This window comes from Heliconius melpomene, chromosome 20 (assembly GCF_056956725.1).
Source record: "Heliconius melpomene rosina isolate 202511_hmr_F chromosome 20, ASM5695672v1, whole genome shotgun sequence".
NCBI classification, from domain to species: domain Eukaryota; kingdom Metazoa; phylum Arthropoda; class Insecta; order Lepidoptera; family Nymphalidae; genus Heliconius; species Heliconius melpomene.
The window spans coordinates 6,300,865-6,317,918 of record NC_140408.1 but is presented as its reverse complement, the minus strand read 5'-3'; the positions used below and the strand labels follow the sequence as shown (position 1 = coordinate 6,317,918).

The 17,054-nt window shown below is 33.8% G+C and overlaps 1 protein-coding gene across 3 annotated transcripts in view; it reads left to right on the top strand.

Annotated features, from left to right (window-relative positions):
* Window positions 1-17,054, top strand: part of LOC146527758 (guanylate cyclase 32E) — a 34,489-nt gene that overhangs the window by 16,251 nt on the left and 1,184 nt on the right. For 2 of the 3 annotated variants that reach the window (XM_085204220.1, XM_085204222.1), the window contains 15 exons: window positions 725-815; window positions 4,138-4,314; window positions 4,810-5,039; window positions 8,203-8,307; window positions 8,794-8,865; window positions 9,554-9,725; window positions 11,410-11,632; window positions 11,950-12,084; window positions 12,334-12,446; window positions 13,581-13,732; window positions 13,970-14,068; window positions 14,366-14,510; window positions 15,142-15,240; window positions 16,167-16,386; window positions 16,688-16,796. In XM_085204220.1, coding sequence (XP_085060346.1) covers window positions 725-815; window positions 4,138-4,314; window positions 4,810-5,039; window positions 8,203-8,307; window positions 8,794-8,865; window positions 9,554-9,725; window positions 11,410-11,632; window positions 11,950-12,084; window positions 12,334-12,446; window positions 13,581-13,732; window positions 13,970-14,068; window positions 14,366-14,510; window positions 15,142-15,240; window positions 16,167-16,386; window positions 16,688-16,796 — 2,142 coding nt within the window. Of the gene's footprint in view, window positions 1-724; window positions 816-4,137; window positions 4,319-4,809; window positions 5,040-8,202; window positions 8,308-8,793; window positions 8,866-9,553; window positions 9,726-11,409; window positions 11,633-11,949; window positions 12,085-12,333; window positions 12,447-13,580; window positions 13,733-13,969; window positions 14,069-14,365; window positions 14,511-15,141; window positions 15,241-16,166; window positions 16,387-16,687; window positions 16,797-17,054 lie in introns of all 3 variants that reach the window. The other variant, XM_085204221.1, reaches the window with a different exon arrangement.

Here is a 17,054-nt window from a genome sequence, read left to right as displayed (position 1 = left end):
TATGGTTCTCTAAAGATGTCAGGTTTGTCTGATATAATATTCCTTGATAACATAATTTATTTTTTGTTTCTTAAATATATTTATTTATCCACAAAACTATTCCTTTGAAGTACGAATTTATGGTGCTTTATATTCTTATGCTTATACGTATTGTGATTTTAAAATGTTTATAATAAATTTAAAGTGATAGTGTGGCTATATGGCTTTGTTCACAATCTCTTGAGCAATATAGCCGTGACTATTGGTCTTTTTAATAGAGAAAATTTTTCAAAGCGCTCGCTCCAAATAGCGATCTTTCCCACAATAAAACTATAATAGAATTGTTATATAATTTGATTTAAGCGTACTTAGTTTATTATTTCTTATAGGTATAGGGTAAATTCATATACTCTCGGGGAATGTATTTTTTAAATATTTTAATTACTTTTCTTTGGGTTCCGGCTTCCACTACTCAGCTTTTTGTAAAATTTAGATTTTTGAAATATACAAATATAATTTTGTATGATATTGACCGCATGCAAAAATATATGATATTTGATGTTGTTGTTGAATGATTGTTGGGTATAATCCGTCAAAGTGGTTCGTTCATTACACTAATATGTTTCTCTTTCTAATAATAATTTTAATTTGACGATCATAAGATCCACCTTTCCAAAACAAAAAAAAAATCTAAGATTAATTTAATAATTATATTTTAATTAGTCCATCTCTACTCGTTACACAGGAATTACGACTCCTCCGAGATATCAAATGGCCAGGAGGCCGTGTACCACTCTCCGAGCCTCCGTGTGGATTTCGAGGAGAGAAATGTGTCAGTAAGTATAATATAATATAAATTATGCTTAAAAATGAGTTAAAATTTTTAAAAAGTAATCATCAAAATTTTCCACTGTTACTACTCTTAATAGCAATTTACTGCCAAAATAAGGCTCTATTAATTATAGATTATTATCTTATACAAACTTAAGATAATAGAAAAAAAATAGATTATGTATTATTCACATTTCTCTAGTCCCTGCATTAGCGTTACGGGTGAAAAACGTTAACGGTCGAATAACATTAACTACAAGGTTCAGGGTTGAAGTAAGTCGTAAGTAGGGTTGTCATGGCCCCAGTTATAAAATTATTCTTATTACATTCTTAAATAAAATAAACTATAAAATTTAAATATATCAATTTTAGTTTTTCACCTAAAATATTTAACATATAGATTTTTTTGAAAGTTCAACATAAAAAAATAAGTAACAAGTAACAACCCTGCTAGCGAAAACGTATAAAGTGTTAGCAGCAGCGAGCCATCGGTCACACGCGACTCCCGCTGCGACCCCCCGCGCAATACCTCCTATGACTAAACACGACTTGTACTTTAGCTTTTTAGGGAATTTACCCTAATAATATACGTAACATAATTCACTACTTAAACCATAAAGCTTTTCAATGTATATAAGAAAACCTTTTGGTTAATATTTTTTTATTCAAGTCAAAGGAAAATTCATGAATAGAAAAGTAGAGAGCAGAGTGTCTTAACACTAGGTTCCCTCTGCCTACCCTCCTACACACGCAATACAGAGTGAAGCTAATGAAAACAATATATACATAAAACATTTTAGACTTACAATAAACATACTGAAAACTATTTATGTTTTGTGTACACATATAAAATTTCGTAATGGAGAGTCTCAACGTACTCCAGAATGTGGATTATGGCGCAATAAGCAATATGTAAATAAACCGAATGCTCTACAAATTATAAATATACTAGAAATCACTCATTACACCACTATAAACTATCCTTTGATAAACAAACGTAATGTAAACCTTTTGGTTTTGATGTAGTGGCATCGCAAGTATGCATCAGATTAAGAATCTCGGGAACAACCGTCTTTAGTTTAAGCTAAATCAAATCTCTGTAATCATGTCCAACGGGTGGGTATTAAGTGTATTACAAAGTTTCAACTCAGATTGATCCATTGCGTTTGCAAACTTATCCCTGGTAACACGTTCAAACTTATATTAGTTACTAGCGGGCATGTGTAGCTTATTTACATTTATTAAACACTAGCGGCCCGCTCGCGGTTACACCCGCGTGAACTATGTTATTATTAATTTCTGTCTCCATGACTACGTCCTAGTGACGTCTATGCAAAATTTGAGACTCCTAGCACTTGTAGTAACGAAGTTTCATACAAACTTTCGACCCCGAAAACAACCCCTTAGAAGTCGAATATTGCAAATTCCCGTCTTAGCGAGCACCTACGTCCTATAAGTAACTCCTATGCAAAATTTGAGATTCCTAGCATATGTAGTTTCTGAGATTTCGTGATGAGTGAGTGACCTTTCGATTTTATATATATAGATAGACTAGCAGCCCGCTCGCGGCTTCGCCTGCGTGAACTACGTTATTATTAATTTCTGTCTCCATGAGTACCTACGTCCTATAAGTGACGTCCATGCAAAATTTGAGACTCCTAGCATTTGTAGTAACGAAGTTTCATACAAACTTTCAACCCCAAAAACAACCCTTTAAGAGTCGAATATTGCAAATTCCCGTCTTAGCGAGCACCTGCGTCCTATAAATAACTCGTATGCAAAATTTGAGTTTCCTAGCACATGTAGTTTCTGAGATTTCGTGATGAGTGAGTGACCTTTCGATTTTATATATATAGATAGATATACAAGGTTTTTAATTTTTTTAATGTTTTTTAATTAGTTTCACGCTGTATCCCGCATGTAGCAGGGTAGGCAGAGGGAGCCAAGTGTTTAGACACTCCGCTTTCCACTTTCAGCAGAACTCAACGCCGCATTTTTGCCTCGACACCAGAGCGAATCGTTTTGTTTTATCTTTTAAGCTATATGAATTCTCCTTAAAATTGCCAATGTTAAACATTTTATAAAAAAAATCTACCTAAATGATAGACGCATAGAAACGAGTTCTTTCTATTTCCATTAAATGACTAGAAGCTCTAAATCCGTTCTATTATTTTATCGAAGATCCCGTCTGGATCCAACTTATAAATTGAAAGGCTTATTAAAATCCCTGAACTTTTTCTTGTCTCGCTGAAAATGGACATTTTAAGTATATTGTTATTCAACCATTTGTTTTTATATATAAGACTTACATCCAATTGTGTTTTTCCATTTTGTTTAAATTACACTAAATCGATATTTAGTATAACTTTAAGAAAATAGAAAATGAGGAATGAAGTGTTTTAACACTAGTTCTCTCGGATTATCCTGCTGTGTGCGGGATACAGCGTGAAGCTGATTTAATTTTTACACTAAATGGAACTACCATGCCCGCAGTCAACAGCAACTTGTCAGTCATGCAACGTGTACAGCATAATAAACTAAAGCGCGAAAGCTAATTAAAAATTGACTAATGGCTTACTTAGTTATTCGTTAGTACCTTGTTGTTTATTATCTTTTGTTTAAGATATAAATTACACTATTAACAAGTGGAGATTTATAAGGCTAATAATATTTTATTGTAAATTTTAAATTAAAAGACTGCTGAAAGGCAAGTCGTGGTGCAGGAGCGTGTAGACTGTAAACGCGACTGGTTGTGGGTTCGATCTCCACTCGAGGAAATGAAATATTTATTTAAATGTATATTTTTATTTCTTTGCTTTGGTGTCGAGGCAAAGCGAGGTGTTGAGTTCCGCCACTCAACACGCAATGCCTTCAGAAATTGTTTGAAAATGGGGAATGGAGTGTCTTAACCACTGCCTTCCCTCTGACTACCCTGCTGTATGCGGGATACAGCGTGAAGCGTGGATTTAAATTAAAATTTTAGTTCTAAAGTTTATTAAAGTAATTTAAACTCTAGTAATATTTGCTGGAAATGTTGATTTAAAAAGTTGTAGCTGACACTAGATACGCTTCAACTACTCAGTTTGCTATGAAGTTTTAGTTTTCACTGCAATAGTGTCGGTATTAGCTCACACTTAATTTATGTTAATTATATATTGGCATTAAATGTATAATAATTAAAAAGTTTGTAACATTTTAAGCCCTCAAGATTTTTCGTTTGTCAAAAAATAAACTGCTGAACATTAAATTAATATCCATCATATTATAAATATGAATTATATAATTCATATATTATGCATATCAGTGTATATTATTACTAAATCGTAGGTCACGTGGGTGCTTGGGCCCTTGGAGCTTCAGGGGGAACTCTAGCGCTGCTAGCTCTGGCCGCCCTAGCGCTATATCGGGGATGGCGATACGAACAAGAATTAGATTCCTTGCTCTGGAAAATAGATTTCAGAGACCTCCACTTGCCAGATGAAGACCAGCGTACCAACAAACTGAGTAGGTAAACGCATCTTATACATGTTGTTTGCATGAATGCTTTAGTGCTTGAGTAACTATATATGTATTGTAATTATATTAGATACATTGTTGGAATTTAGAGCAATTTCAATCCTTGGACGTCTTTGAATATATTTTTTTTTATAACATTTTTTGTACCTCTATGTATTTTTCTAGGTAGCTGTAAGTTAGAGGGACTACATTTATTATTTTATTATATGCTTTAAATGTAATACATAAACTTTGAATAGAATATTTATTTTAAAAATTAAAAATAGTTAACTTAAGGAAACTGCTTACCAAGTCATAAGCAATATTATCTACGAGTACTTAGTAGATAAGATGAGAGTTTTTATTCCTTCTATCTTATAATTTGAAAGATAAACTAGAAAAAGTTATATTTTTCTCTGTTTTTTCTCTAGTAACAAAATATACATCTGGCATAATTATATGTGTATACAGGCAAGTTGGTCAGAGCTAATTTTTTTCAGCAAGATAGCAGCGCGGGTGTAAACACGAACTCTAATAGTGCGGGGAACGAGAAGGGCAGTACAGGGGGCGCTCGTTCCAGCCAGGTGTCCCTCAGTTCCAATCCCGACCTGGACTTTAGATACTCTGCGATATTTACCGAAGTTGCCTTTTACCGAGGGCGACTTCTTGCTGTGAAACGAGTTCGCAGAAGCCATATTGATATCAATAGAGAAATAAAGAAAGAACTTAAAATAGTAAGTATTATGAGCGATTAAAATATCTTAATATTAATGTTATACAAAATTTGAAATAAATAGCGAAAATGCCCATTCTATCTAATGATTTTAACTATTATTAACTCTATAACGTAAAAAATTAAGTATATTGCAGAAACTTTATTCTAAGTCACACTATGTTACAGTAATTTTAAAATAAATACGCTATATTATAACTATTTAAGCATACATATCACGTACATACAATTTTAATACTAAAATACTACCTGAGACTCTACATAATAGGAATAAACCTGAGAGTACAGTCTACTGTAAAATAAGTCAAAATGAATGGTTCATAAAAATATATGATATATACTTAGGTAGGTAGGTAACTTATTTTTTCAAACAAGGAAACATTATTGATATTTCTTTATTATTTTTTATATTCGAATTAAGATTAGTCATTTTATAAATAACAAAATAAAACAATGTTAAATTCATCCAACATTAACGAATGTAGTAACTAAGGAACTAATATAGTTGATATATACCTATTCCTAATAAAAGGGGCTGTAAAGGGCACATCCTGCGTATTACGCCTAAGCCTCACAACGCCGGATCCCTCGGTAAAGGAACTGAAAGTAACGACGCCTATTAAAGCTCTATCACTCGCAAAACATGAAATTTCCTCTCACAATAGCTCCAGGACGACTGAGTAAATGGAGATAAATCATTCTCATTCATAAAACCTTTACTAACGCCCCAGGTAACAACAAACTGTTCATCACAGAAAAGCTTTAGCATTTATTATAGGGATGGGCGAATTCGATTTTTATAATCGAATAATTTTACCGCTAAAATGATTCGATTAAAAAATCATCGTCATTTTAGCGGTAAAATGAATCGATTACAAAAATATGTTTATTTCGTTTTAGTTATGGTTATTACTTAGTGACATACCACACTCAAGGCTGTGTACTCAGCGATGTACATACATTTGTTGTTTAGATCAACAGATGACCTTTTTAAGCTATTTCACAACGTGTCCTGCGGCGTATATCGTCATTATGTATCAGTATACGACTTTATGATTTGTACATATATTATACACGTTACTGCGTGGTTACATGTTAATTACCATTTTTATATGGATATCTTTTATATGGGTATCCATAAATTTGTGGCCATCATGGCGCAATGATTACCAAAGGTAATGAGGTTCGATCCCCAATCAGGAGAATGAAATATATTAATTTCTAATAGATAATATGTAGCTTGGCGTTCCACCAGTCAACACAAAGAATCTCAAACTTGGCCTTGGGCAAACGAACTTGGTAATCGTCTTTATTTATCTTACCTAAGCGAGAACTTATGTTGAATTTTAAAGACTGTTAAATAGCATAAAGTTACGATATTAAATATAATAATAATAACCGATTATCGTAATTACTCGATCGCGTCCACCACTAACACTGAAATATGAGTACATTAGCCTGACGAAGCTGATTAAATCGCCCGAGTAGGGAGAAGGGACGCGAAGTGATGTATCTCATTAATTTACTACGTTATTTTTCTAAGCTCTTGAACAAAATGAGACCTTTGTGGAATAAAATCAGTCAAGCGTTAAGTAGTAAATAACATTATTATTCAAAGAATTTAAAATTGGGATGTTAATAAATAAGTAACTATTGTTTATAAATATAGATTCTACGTACCTTCTTTGCGAGGTATTCAAAGAACTTCTAAGAAAATTTCCATTGCATTGAAAATCTACATCAATATTATAAATAAATCATTACTAGTCTGACATCCAATTTTGTTTGCTTGTGATGTAAGTTATAAACAATTGTCTTATTTAAAAAACACTACTAAAAGACAGACTGTAAGCTAACTACCCCGAAACGTGATTATCAATTATTACGAAAATATATTTTTTTAAAAATCCTAAAGCAACATTTGTAAATAATGTGGTTCAATTCAATAAAAACTAAGTTAAAACATTTGAAGGAAAACTTTCGAAACGGTAGTTGTGAATAGAAACAACGACTAAAGTTATTAAAAGGAACAAGTATCCGTAGATTTAAGATCGGCACAGCTGGGTACGTGATTTATCACATGCTTTATCTGAAAATTCAGTGTAGCTACCTCAATAAAAACGTATAAAACAATAGCCTCCACTCCTATTTGTTTTTCTTGCAATATTGTTATCCAAACAATAGGGATTCACCTTGAGTTTCTTCATCTTACATTGCTAATAATTCATTAAGCGACAGTCATGCGATGAATTAAAACTATAAATTATTTTTACCATCATACCGCAAAGTAAATAGAGAAAAATACTACTTGGAAGAGTGATAGTAAAAATTATTTTCCTTAAATGTACAAAGTACAATTCTAAACTCTATTTTTTATACATAAAAAAATATAAATAGTAAAATAATCCCATCTATTTCGTTATTAATCATAATTAACATTTCTTCTTTTTTTTTAATTTCCATGCTTATTATTTTAAAAACATTATCTTAAAACAGTTTTGTAGTAATAGGCCATAATCAACGTCCGTAACACGTCCATTCTGAGAAGTCTCGCACGTGTCCATGTCTGCCTCCGCCCATGTAACACTAAAATGATTATATTCGACAAGCAATAGTGCCTATTTAAATATTATATGTAGGTGCGTAGAACAACATATTATTTTATATGGACAACCAAAAAAGTTTTCAAATATTGAATATGGTTCTGGGTTCGATTCTCACTTATCATTATTATTTTCATTTCCTTGCTCTGGTGGCGAGGCATAGCGCCGTTGTTGAGTTGACATTCAACACTCAACGCTTCCAGAATTCGGTTCCCTTTGCCTATCCTGCGGGATAGAACATGAAGGTAAATAAAAATGAAAACTCAAAGCAAGAGATTTATAGACAAATAGGTTTGTGATATTTTTAAGTTAACCCATCTGTAATAAAATATTTATAATATTAAACTAATACATAATATTTAAACATAGATAACGACAGTACCCATATAAAGAAGTAACCGTATGAAGATTATAAATCTAAAGCTTACATAGAATTTTTCTAAGCGTTGAAAAAGCTCATTTTTCAATGTTATCCGATTACGTCCCACGCAGTAGCTCTACAATGGAGGACGAGAGTCGCAACTCACGAGTAATAATATATATGTATGTATGTTGTCACAGATGCGCGACTTACAGCACGACAACGTGAATGGGTTTGTGGGCGCGTGCATTGAACCGCCTAACGTGTGCGCTCTCTCCGAATACTGTACTAGAGGTAGTCTTAAGGTAATTATTATTATTAAATTAGCAATATTTTCATTGTATGAGGCAGTCGTGGCGCAAGGCAGGAAATGAAATATTTTAAATTTCCATTTTCTTCGCTCTGGTGTCGACGTAAAAGGGCGGCGTTAGGTTCCGCCACTCAACAAGTAATGCCTTCAGAGTTCGGCGGAAAATGGAGAATGGAATGTCTTAATACTACCTACCGGGTTCCCTCTGCGTACCCTGCTGTTTGTGGGTTACAGCGTGTCGCTAAAAAAAATATTAACTTTTAATGGCTTGTATTATATTCTCTAGTTTCATAACAAGACATAGGTACATGTTTATGAAACTGCTGCATAAGTATATTTCGTTTTTAGTTAATGTAGTTATCAAAGCGCAGTACATTTATTTGCAATAAAATATTTTGTACATAATTGAAATCTTAATCTTAAAGTAATCACATCTAATAAGTAACAAACTGTAAATTAATAATATTAATTTATCTTGCAGGATATATTAGAAAATGAAGATATTAAACTAGATAATATGTTTATCGCCTCGCTTGTTGGTGACATTATAAGGGTGAGTTAGTACTCATACATACATATATATTATTTGCAATAATATATTTCTTAATAAAATAATATATTAAAAATAAATCTAAATAAATCTCGTTGTAATCTATAGTATAAGTATGTCGTTGAAAGTCTTTGTTTAAAACATTAAAGCTAAGAGTGGCTAATCTCGGAATGTATGTACAATACGATGTAATGCCAATTGGCATACGTTTAGCATAAATTATGATGTTTATTAAAATTTATAGATAAATGATGCAAACATAGATACCACACGTGCTTTGAATATTAAACATATGTACCTGTTATTGTAAGCACAATTAAAATACATACATATCTATTTGTGATAAATAGAAGTATTTAATGAGTAAATGATTTGTTTGCGTTGTTTTAAGCAATTATATGACAACCTCAGGTTATACTTAGTATTAAAGAATATTTAATCCATTCCTTTGACTATTAAAAGCAATGCAGCTCGAGAAAATAAGTATAGATTCAGTAGTAGAGAGTAGTAGTAGTTAGTAGTAGATCATTTAAGAAACTGTATAACTAGTTGAATATAAGTATTACAAATTATAGACGGGAAGAACACTTGAGGCTAGGTCGTAACCCAGAAATGTATTATAAATTTAAATATCCATCACCAAAAATGTTATTATCATCAATACAAACAAATTTCAATGTTAATATACTAGGGTATGATTTTCATCCACGAGTCTCCATTACAATACCACGGCGCGCTCCGACCCTCCAACTGTCTGGTGGACGCCCGATGGGTGGTAAAGCTGGCTGACTTCGGCCTCCGAGAGTTTCGTAGGGGTGAAGTTCCGCCATCCGACCCCACAGCACTACGATCTCATATTGATAGTAAGTATTGCCTTAATTGAGTTTAAATTGTAACAATTGTTTCAGATTTATGATAATTAATTTGAATACAGGTTCAAACCCGCAAAATAAATTAAACTACTGGCAAGTAGAACTATATAATAACTGTAGGGTAAAATTTCATACAAAACATCTTTAATGATTTAGAATTTTATTGCTTTTCTCAATAGAAAAATGTCAATAATAAGTTAATACCAAAGTTGATTTGTCCCTAAGTAGTAGTGCTACAATTATCTATCTTTACTATTTTAATCACGTTTCTCTATAGAATTTGAACGTAAACTGTTTTAAAGATATTTTTGTACTTTACGATATACTATAAAATCATGGTAATTTTAAAATGTTTTTAATGTTGTTAAAGTCCAATATGTATATCGAAAATGGACACGGATACATTAAACTATTTGAACCAGCAATAAACCAATGATGAAACATTTTTAGGCGTTCTCCTGAAAGCACTCAAAATATTATGTAATGATATTTTTATAAGAATCGATAGGTTTGAATCGATTTCGAAGCTATGAAATAAAACTAAACCAAACACATTTAAAACATCAGTAGCAACCTAATACGCCCTTCCTAATAAATACATAATATGATGGTATTGAGTGTAAGTTTGCCATAGATATGTAAATATTTACGTAAATACTTTACAAAGTTGCCTACATTGATAGTAGTATCTGTACCACGTTATATAATATACTAGCGGCCCGCCCGCGGCTTCGCCTGCGTGAACTACGTTAATATTAATTTCTGTCTCCATGAATACCTACGTCCTATAAGTGACGTCCGTGTAAAATTGAGAGGAGAGGAGGAGGAGAGGAGAGGATTGAGACTCCTAGCATTTGTAGTAACTAAGTTTCATACAAACTTTCAATCCCAAAAACAACCCTTTAGAAATCGTATATTGCAAATTCCCGTTTTAGCGAGCACCTACGTCCTATAAGTAACTCCTATGCAAAATTTCAGATTCCTAGCCCATATAGTTTCTGAGATTTCGTGATGAGTGAGTGACCTATCGATTTTATATATGGACCGTTTATTTTGAGAGTGGTGTAAGTCCATTTTCTTTTGTTTCGAGAAAATTAATGATTAGTATGTCGATGATTATGCAATTTCATTTACCGACCGATTTTAAGTTGTTCAAAACATGGGTTTTTTTTGAGAAATTAAACACGGACTAGTTATATTAAATTAAGCATGAATTACGTGATAGCTCATTTTTCTCAAAAATGGACTTACACCACTTTCAAAATAAACGGTCCATATATAGATAATACAAAAAAATATTTTTATAACAAATCTAAAAACTAAGGCTATAATTACGAATTGTACATAATTAGGAATAAATGAAAATTTCTTAATATATCTACCTATTAGGCAAACGTCGCAAGATTTGACCCCGTACTACATTTAATTAATAAACTTATCATGGAAAGATGAATGATTACAACATGATTATAACTAAAGTATTTTTGCAAGTCAAGAACTAAGTAAAGAAATTAGTTTTTATAATTTAATTATATTTTTTGAGCTTTACGCTATATCTCGATGTAGCAAAGAAGACACAGGGTGTTAAAGAATTGTTTTCCACATGAACAGCCTAATTTTCCAGACATTGCAAAAAAAATCCAGTGTTATAATTTGTTTTTGGTTATTCGTTCAGGTCTGGTGTACCTCCCCCCGGAGCAGCTGCGCGCGGCTGGCTGGGGCCGCGCTCGGGTGGCGGCGGGGGTGCCGGGGCGGGGTGGGTCGGCGGCGGGCGACGTGTACGCATTTGCGCTGCTGCTGTATGAGCTGCACACGCGGCGCGGGCCCTTCGGTGCCGACGCGCCGCCGCTGCCCGCGCTTCTGCGCCGCCTCGCGCACCCGCACCCCGCGCCCTACAGGTAGGTATGTGTCGCACGCACACATACAGTGTACACACTAACATATATCTTTTCTAATTAACAACAATTGGGCAATCATAATTTTTTATACAGCCTATGAAAACACAGTCCCTGAATATACAAACGATGGGTTCAATCCCACTCAAGAGAATATTTTTATTTTAATTTCGCGGCAACCTCTAATGTCCGAAATTTGGGCGAAAAAAAAAAAACTTGCGATTGATCCCCTCATATATCAAGGTAGGCAGCGATGGTTTATAGTAAGTAGGTTCTCGTCCCCTACTATATGTTATTTACATACATTGTTTGCTGTTAAGACCGCCGCTGGAGGCTCTGGCGGGGCGTTTCGACTGCGTGCGCGAGTGCTGCGGGGAGTGCTGGGTGGAGGACGGCGCCGCGCGACCCGACTTCAAGGCCATACGCGCGAGACTACGACCACTACGGAAGGGCATGTACGTTGGTAACAGAACGTTCTTTACTTATTTTATTCATCATACTAGTAAAATGTTATCTAATTCTATGCTACACTAGCTTTTATCTACAGCTAAGATTATCTTACTTAAATAAGGGTTTTTCGAAAATGAGGCACAAAATTGAGGCATTTAATTTTTCTAAGATATGCTTGTGAGTTTGTTTATTAACATATTGTTCTATTATAGGAATGTAGTGTGTAAATAATTTGAAAAATATATTTGTTACAGGAAACCAAATATATTTGACAATATGATAGCAATGATGGAGAAATATGCAAATAATTTAGAGGCACTCGTTGATGAAAGGACAGACCAGTTACAAGAAGAGAAAAAGAAAACTGGTAAGTGTCGAAACAATACGAGGTTAATATTGCATCATGGGGTATCACTGTCACTGTCTTATTTATTCATAATTCATGTATGTATGTAAACGATTACAATAAACTTTTAAAGTTACCGTTTGTTTGTATTATATTACATTTAAATTCAAAACCACCACACGTTTCCAACATTTGGTGCTGAAGGGTTCCATTCCAACTTAAAGTTTCAGTCACGATCGGACCACTACATTTGAATATTTGCTTTTGCGTGCTCCACTAACCATCTGTGAGCAACGGTTACTTTTATTTATAATTTTATTAGAAACATTAGGATGATCCATTTGTAGCATTCATATAGTGTCATTTCGTTTAAATTCTATGTGATTAAGAAGTAAATGTTGGAAAAATGACATTTTATTTCTTCTCGTACCTATTATTTAACAAATTATAAGCAAATTCTTCAGAAAAAAATTTTGACCTTGAAGTCCTACTAAATAGCCGATTTCCATCAAACAGAAGAAACAAGAATACAAAATGTTAACAGTATATTTATGTATACATAGGTCTTGATTTTGGTGTAATTGCTAAACTTAATCAAATTTGCTTGTGAAAAGCATCATTACCGTGACTATGAATTTACGCAATCTGTCAGTCTCTCCTGTAATGAATTTCCTTTGACTAAATATTAAATTTATTTACCTAATTTAATAACTAAAATATTTGTAATCCATATTTAATCGTACAGATTCTATGATTATTAAATGTTCATTTTCATCAAAAAGTATAGATCTAGTGTTTTATAGCACCACATAACAGGGTAAGCAGAGAAAATTTAATATCACCACACTCGTTCTTCACGTAGTAACTAATTGAAGATATACTAACAAAATAATTAAAAGAACTAAAAATGACACCTACTTCTCCTGGGAAGGATTCCAGGGCCATGCTATAAAAGTATTGCACTGTCAGAACCGAATCACAAGTGTTAATTAACAAGCAAGTAAAATTGCAAAAGGTGGTCAAAATATCTAATATTGCAAAATGTATTTAATTGAAAGATTGATTGATAGATAGATCGGGATACATGTGAAGCTTATAAAAATATGAAACAAATATGTTTATTAATAAAAAATATGTATACTTGATTCAAAACAGAGGCGTTATTAGAGGAGATGCTACCAGCGCCGGTGGCGGAACAGCTGAAGCGCGGCCGCCGTGTGCTGCCCGAGAACTACGACTCCGTCACCATCTACTTCAGCGACATCGTAGGCTTCACAGCCATGTCCGCGGAGAGCACACCGCTGCAGGTCCAGAATATATATTGTATTAATTATTTTAGTGCTTATTGTTTAATTTTATCAAATTGTTTTTGTAAAACAATTTATACTTATCTCTACAAGTTGTCTGTAATATCAATTGGGTACTGTAAGATAGGTTCTTTTACCAACTAACTGAATTTTAATTGAAAACATGAAAAATTACAAAAATGGTGATAAAGCAGATATTTTGGAACGGAACCATAATAAATACTATTTTCATTACAGGTAGTGGATTTTCTCAATGACCTGTACACATGCTTTGACTCTATTCTGGAAAATTTTGATGTCTACAAGGTGGAGACGATAGGAGACGCCTATATGGTGGTAAATACATATAGTTTAGAACTTTTAATTTAATAAAAAAATATACGATAAAGACACCGGTAGATACCTACAATATATTTTATTTTATTAGATTTCAATTTAAACTTTTGTAAGAGTAGCTCTTACAGACAGTTTCAAACTTTCATAGAGAGTGGCGCAGGGGCGCAGGAGCATAACTATTCGGTGGAACTCTTTCCAGGTACAGAATTTCTTAATGGCATTTCCATTAGAGTGCCGGATACAACGTGAAGCTAATAAAATAAATAAAAGTAAATTAGAGTTGAACTGTTTGTACAGGTGTCGGGGCTGCCGTTGCGCAACGGGCTGCAGCACGCGGGCGAGGTGGCGTCGATGGCGCTCGCGCTGCTGGCCGCCTCGCGCGCCTTCCGCGTGCGACACCGCCCTGACCACCGCCTCCTGCTGCGCGTCGGGATACATTCTGGTATCTATGTCGTACATTCTATTTGTTTTCAGCTTTTCGCTTTAGCCTGAATATAGCAAAGTAGGCAAAGAGAATCTAATGTTAAGACCACCGGATTCTCAAGGCATTGCGAGTTGAGTGGCGGAATTTAACGCCGCGCTTTGCCCCGTTATCAGAGTGAGATAATGAAAACATTAATTATTTTTTCCCCCCAGTGGAAATAGAACCCACAACCGTGACGTTTTCAGTCGCACGCTTGTGCGTTCTTTGACCTACAAGGACGGAAAAATGATAATAATATATTCCCCAGAGGGAACATCGAAGCCACAAACCTTCCTGAACTCTCTAACTTAGAAAATATATAATAAATTATTGTTAAGCATGAGTACCCTAAGAAACACATCTTTCCTATGACATAAGCATTATCTTCCATTATCTTCCATTATCTATACGTAACTATTAACTAACCCAGCAAAACTTTTTCAAAAGCAAAATTCAGCAAAATTCATTAGATAATAACGTGAAGATATATGTATAACATTATGGTGTTATATTGCATTTTTAATATTAAAATCTACTAATATATTTTAACATAAAATTCTCTTGATTTACAAAACAAAATTGTAATTAATACTTAATTTTAAATTTCTAGGTCCAGTGTGTGCGGGAGTTGTAGGTTTAAAAATGCCTAGATATTGTCTATTTGGCGATACCGTTAACACGGCCAGTCGATTCGAATCTACAGGCGCTCGTAAGTTTATTTCATAATAAAACCGTTTAAAAAAATTATGAGGTACGATACTATAGACGGCATCGTCACGAGTGGCATAAGCATAGACTGTAAATGTGACAGTTGTGGGTTCGATTCCCACTCAGGGAAATTAATTATTATTTATTAATATTTTCATTTCCTCGCTCTGGTAAGAACGGTGGAAGAAAATAGGGAACGGAGTGTCTTAACACTAAGATCCCTCCGTCTGCCGTGATACAGCGTGAAGCTGAAAAAAAATTGGTATATATTTCTTTGAAATTTGAAATTTTTTCAGTATACTTTTGCTCTTTTGAAATTTCAATTTACAAGCTTCGATCAACTCTATACAATAGTTTACAAGTGAAATTTTAAAATCTAAAATCTGAAATTTAAAATCGAAACAAACTTGAACTTTTAAGAGTTGAAATAAGACGTTACGAGCAAACATCATTTTGTTTTGCATAATGTGTTTTGACACATTACTCGCTTTTCTAACATTTCGCACATTTACGTAATAAAGGTATAAATAACCAGCCGCTTTGTCAGCTCTCCTAGTAAATGTCCTCGACTAGAACTAAAACATACGCACGAAACTGTTATTATTAAATACATTTATATTCAAAATTCTATTTCCAAATGTTTAATTTAGTTCCACGCATTTTCCGTATCCGCATGCATATCCAGACGCAACCTAATGTTGACACAACTTTCCGCACAATTTTCGAATCATTGCGTGTAAAGTGGCGGGACTCAACGCCGTGCTTTGTCTCTTTACCAAAACGAAGTAATGTACATAATTCGAATTCACAACCATCGTTTACAATCAGACGCTGATGGCTATGAATGTATCTGTAGCTGCACATACATACTAAATTCTATTTAGTGAAAATATTTTTATAAATATGTACGTATTTGTTCCCTTATAGCTCTAAAAATACACTGCAGCGGCGCATGCAAGAGCCTACTCGACCAGCTCGGCGGGTACATACTGGAAGAGCGCGGGGTAGTGTCCATGAAAGGCAAGCGGGACCAGGTGACGTGGTGGCTGCGCGGCGAGACCGCCCCACGACGGTCGAGGCGACCGCGCCTGCCAGAGCCCAGGAGCTCTCTTAAAGCTAATAATTGGAAACAAGGTGGATTGCACAGGTGGGTTTAACACAAACGTCGTTATTACAAACCTTTTATAAAAAAAATCAGCTTCATAGACAAAAGTCGTCGTTATCAACCTTAATAAGCAAAGTGCATTGTAGAGGTGGCTTTAACAAAAACTTTGTTAGTTTTTTTTTTCAATTTCACTCTTTTATATGACAAACAACTCGAGACCTGTGAGTGGCGAAGCTCAAAGCTGTACTTTGCCAGCCAGAACGGGAAAATTAAAATTATATATTCCTTGATATTAAAGACATCCAATGAAACATATTATGTATAAAATTATTTTATATTTTAGATGTTGCAGCTTAGAATCTCCAAAGAAACTTCGATTCGCTTCTGGAAATCATTTAGAATCTCACACGGACAGCGTCCTGCATCATCGTAGTGATGAATATTTGATGGAAGTGAGTTTTTATATTTATTATATTATATCATTCACTCATATAATAAAGTAACTAATATTTAATTTCATTCATTTAAACAGAGTCGTTCTCTTGGTGACAAATAGCGTGGATTTAAAAAAAGATATATATATATTATTATATTATTATATTACACTAAGCATTCAAATTTAAATAAACTACATTATAAGATTTAACTATTTGGGTAAGATGAGTACTTTCCTTTTTGAAAATTATAGGTGCATATTCAGTTTCGCTTCC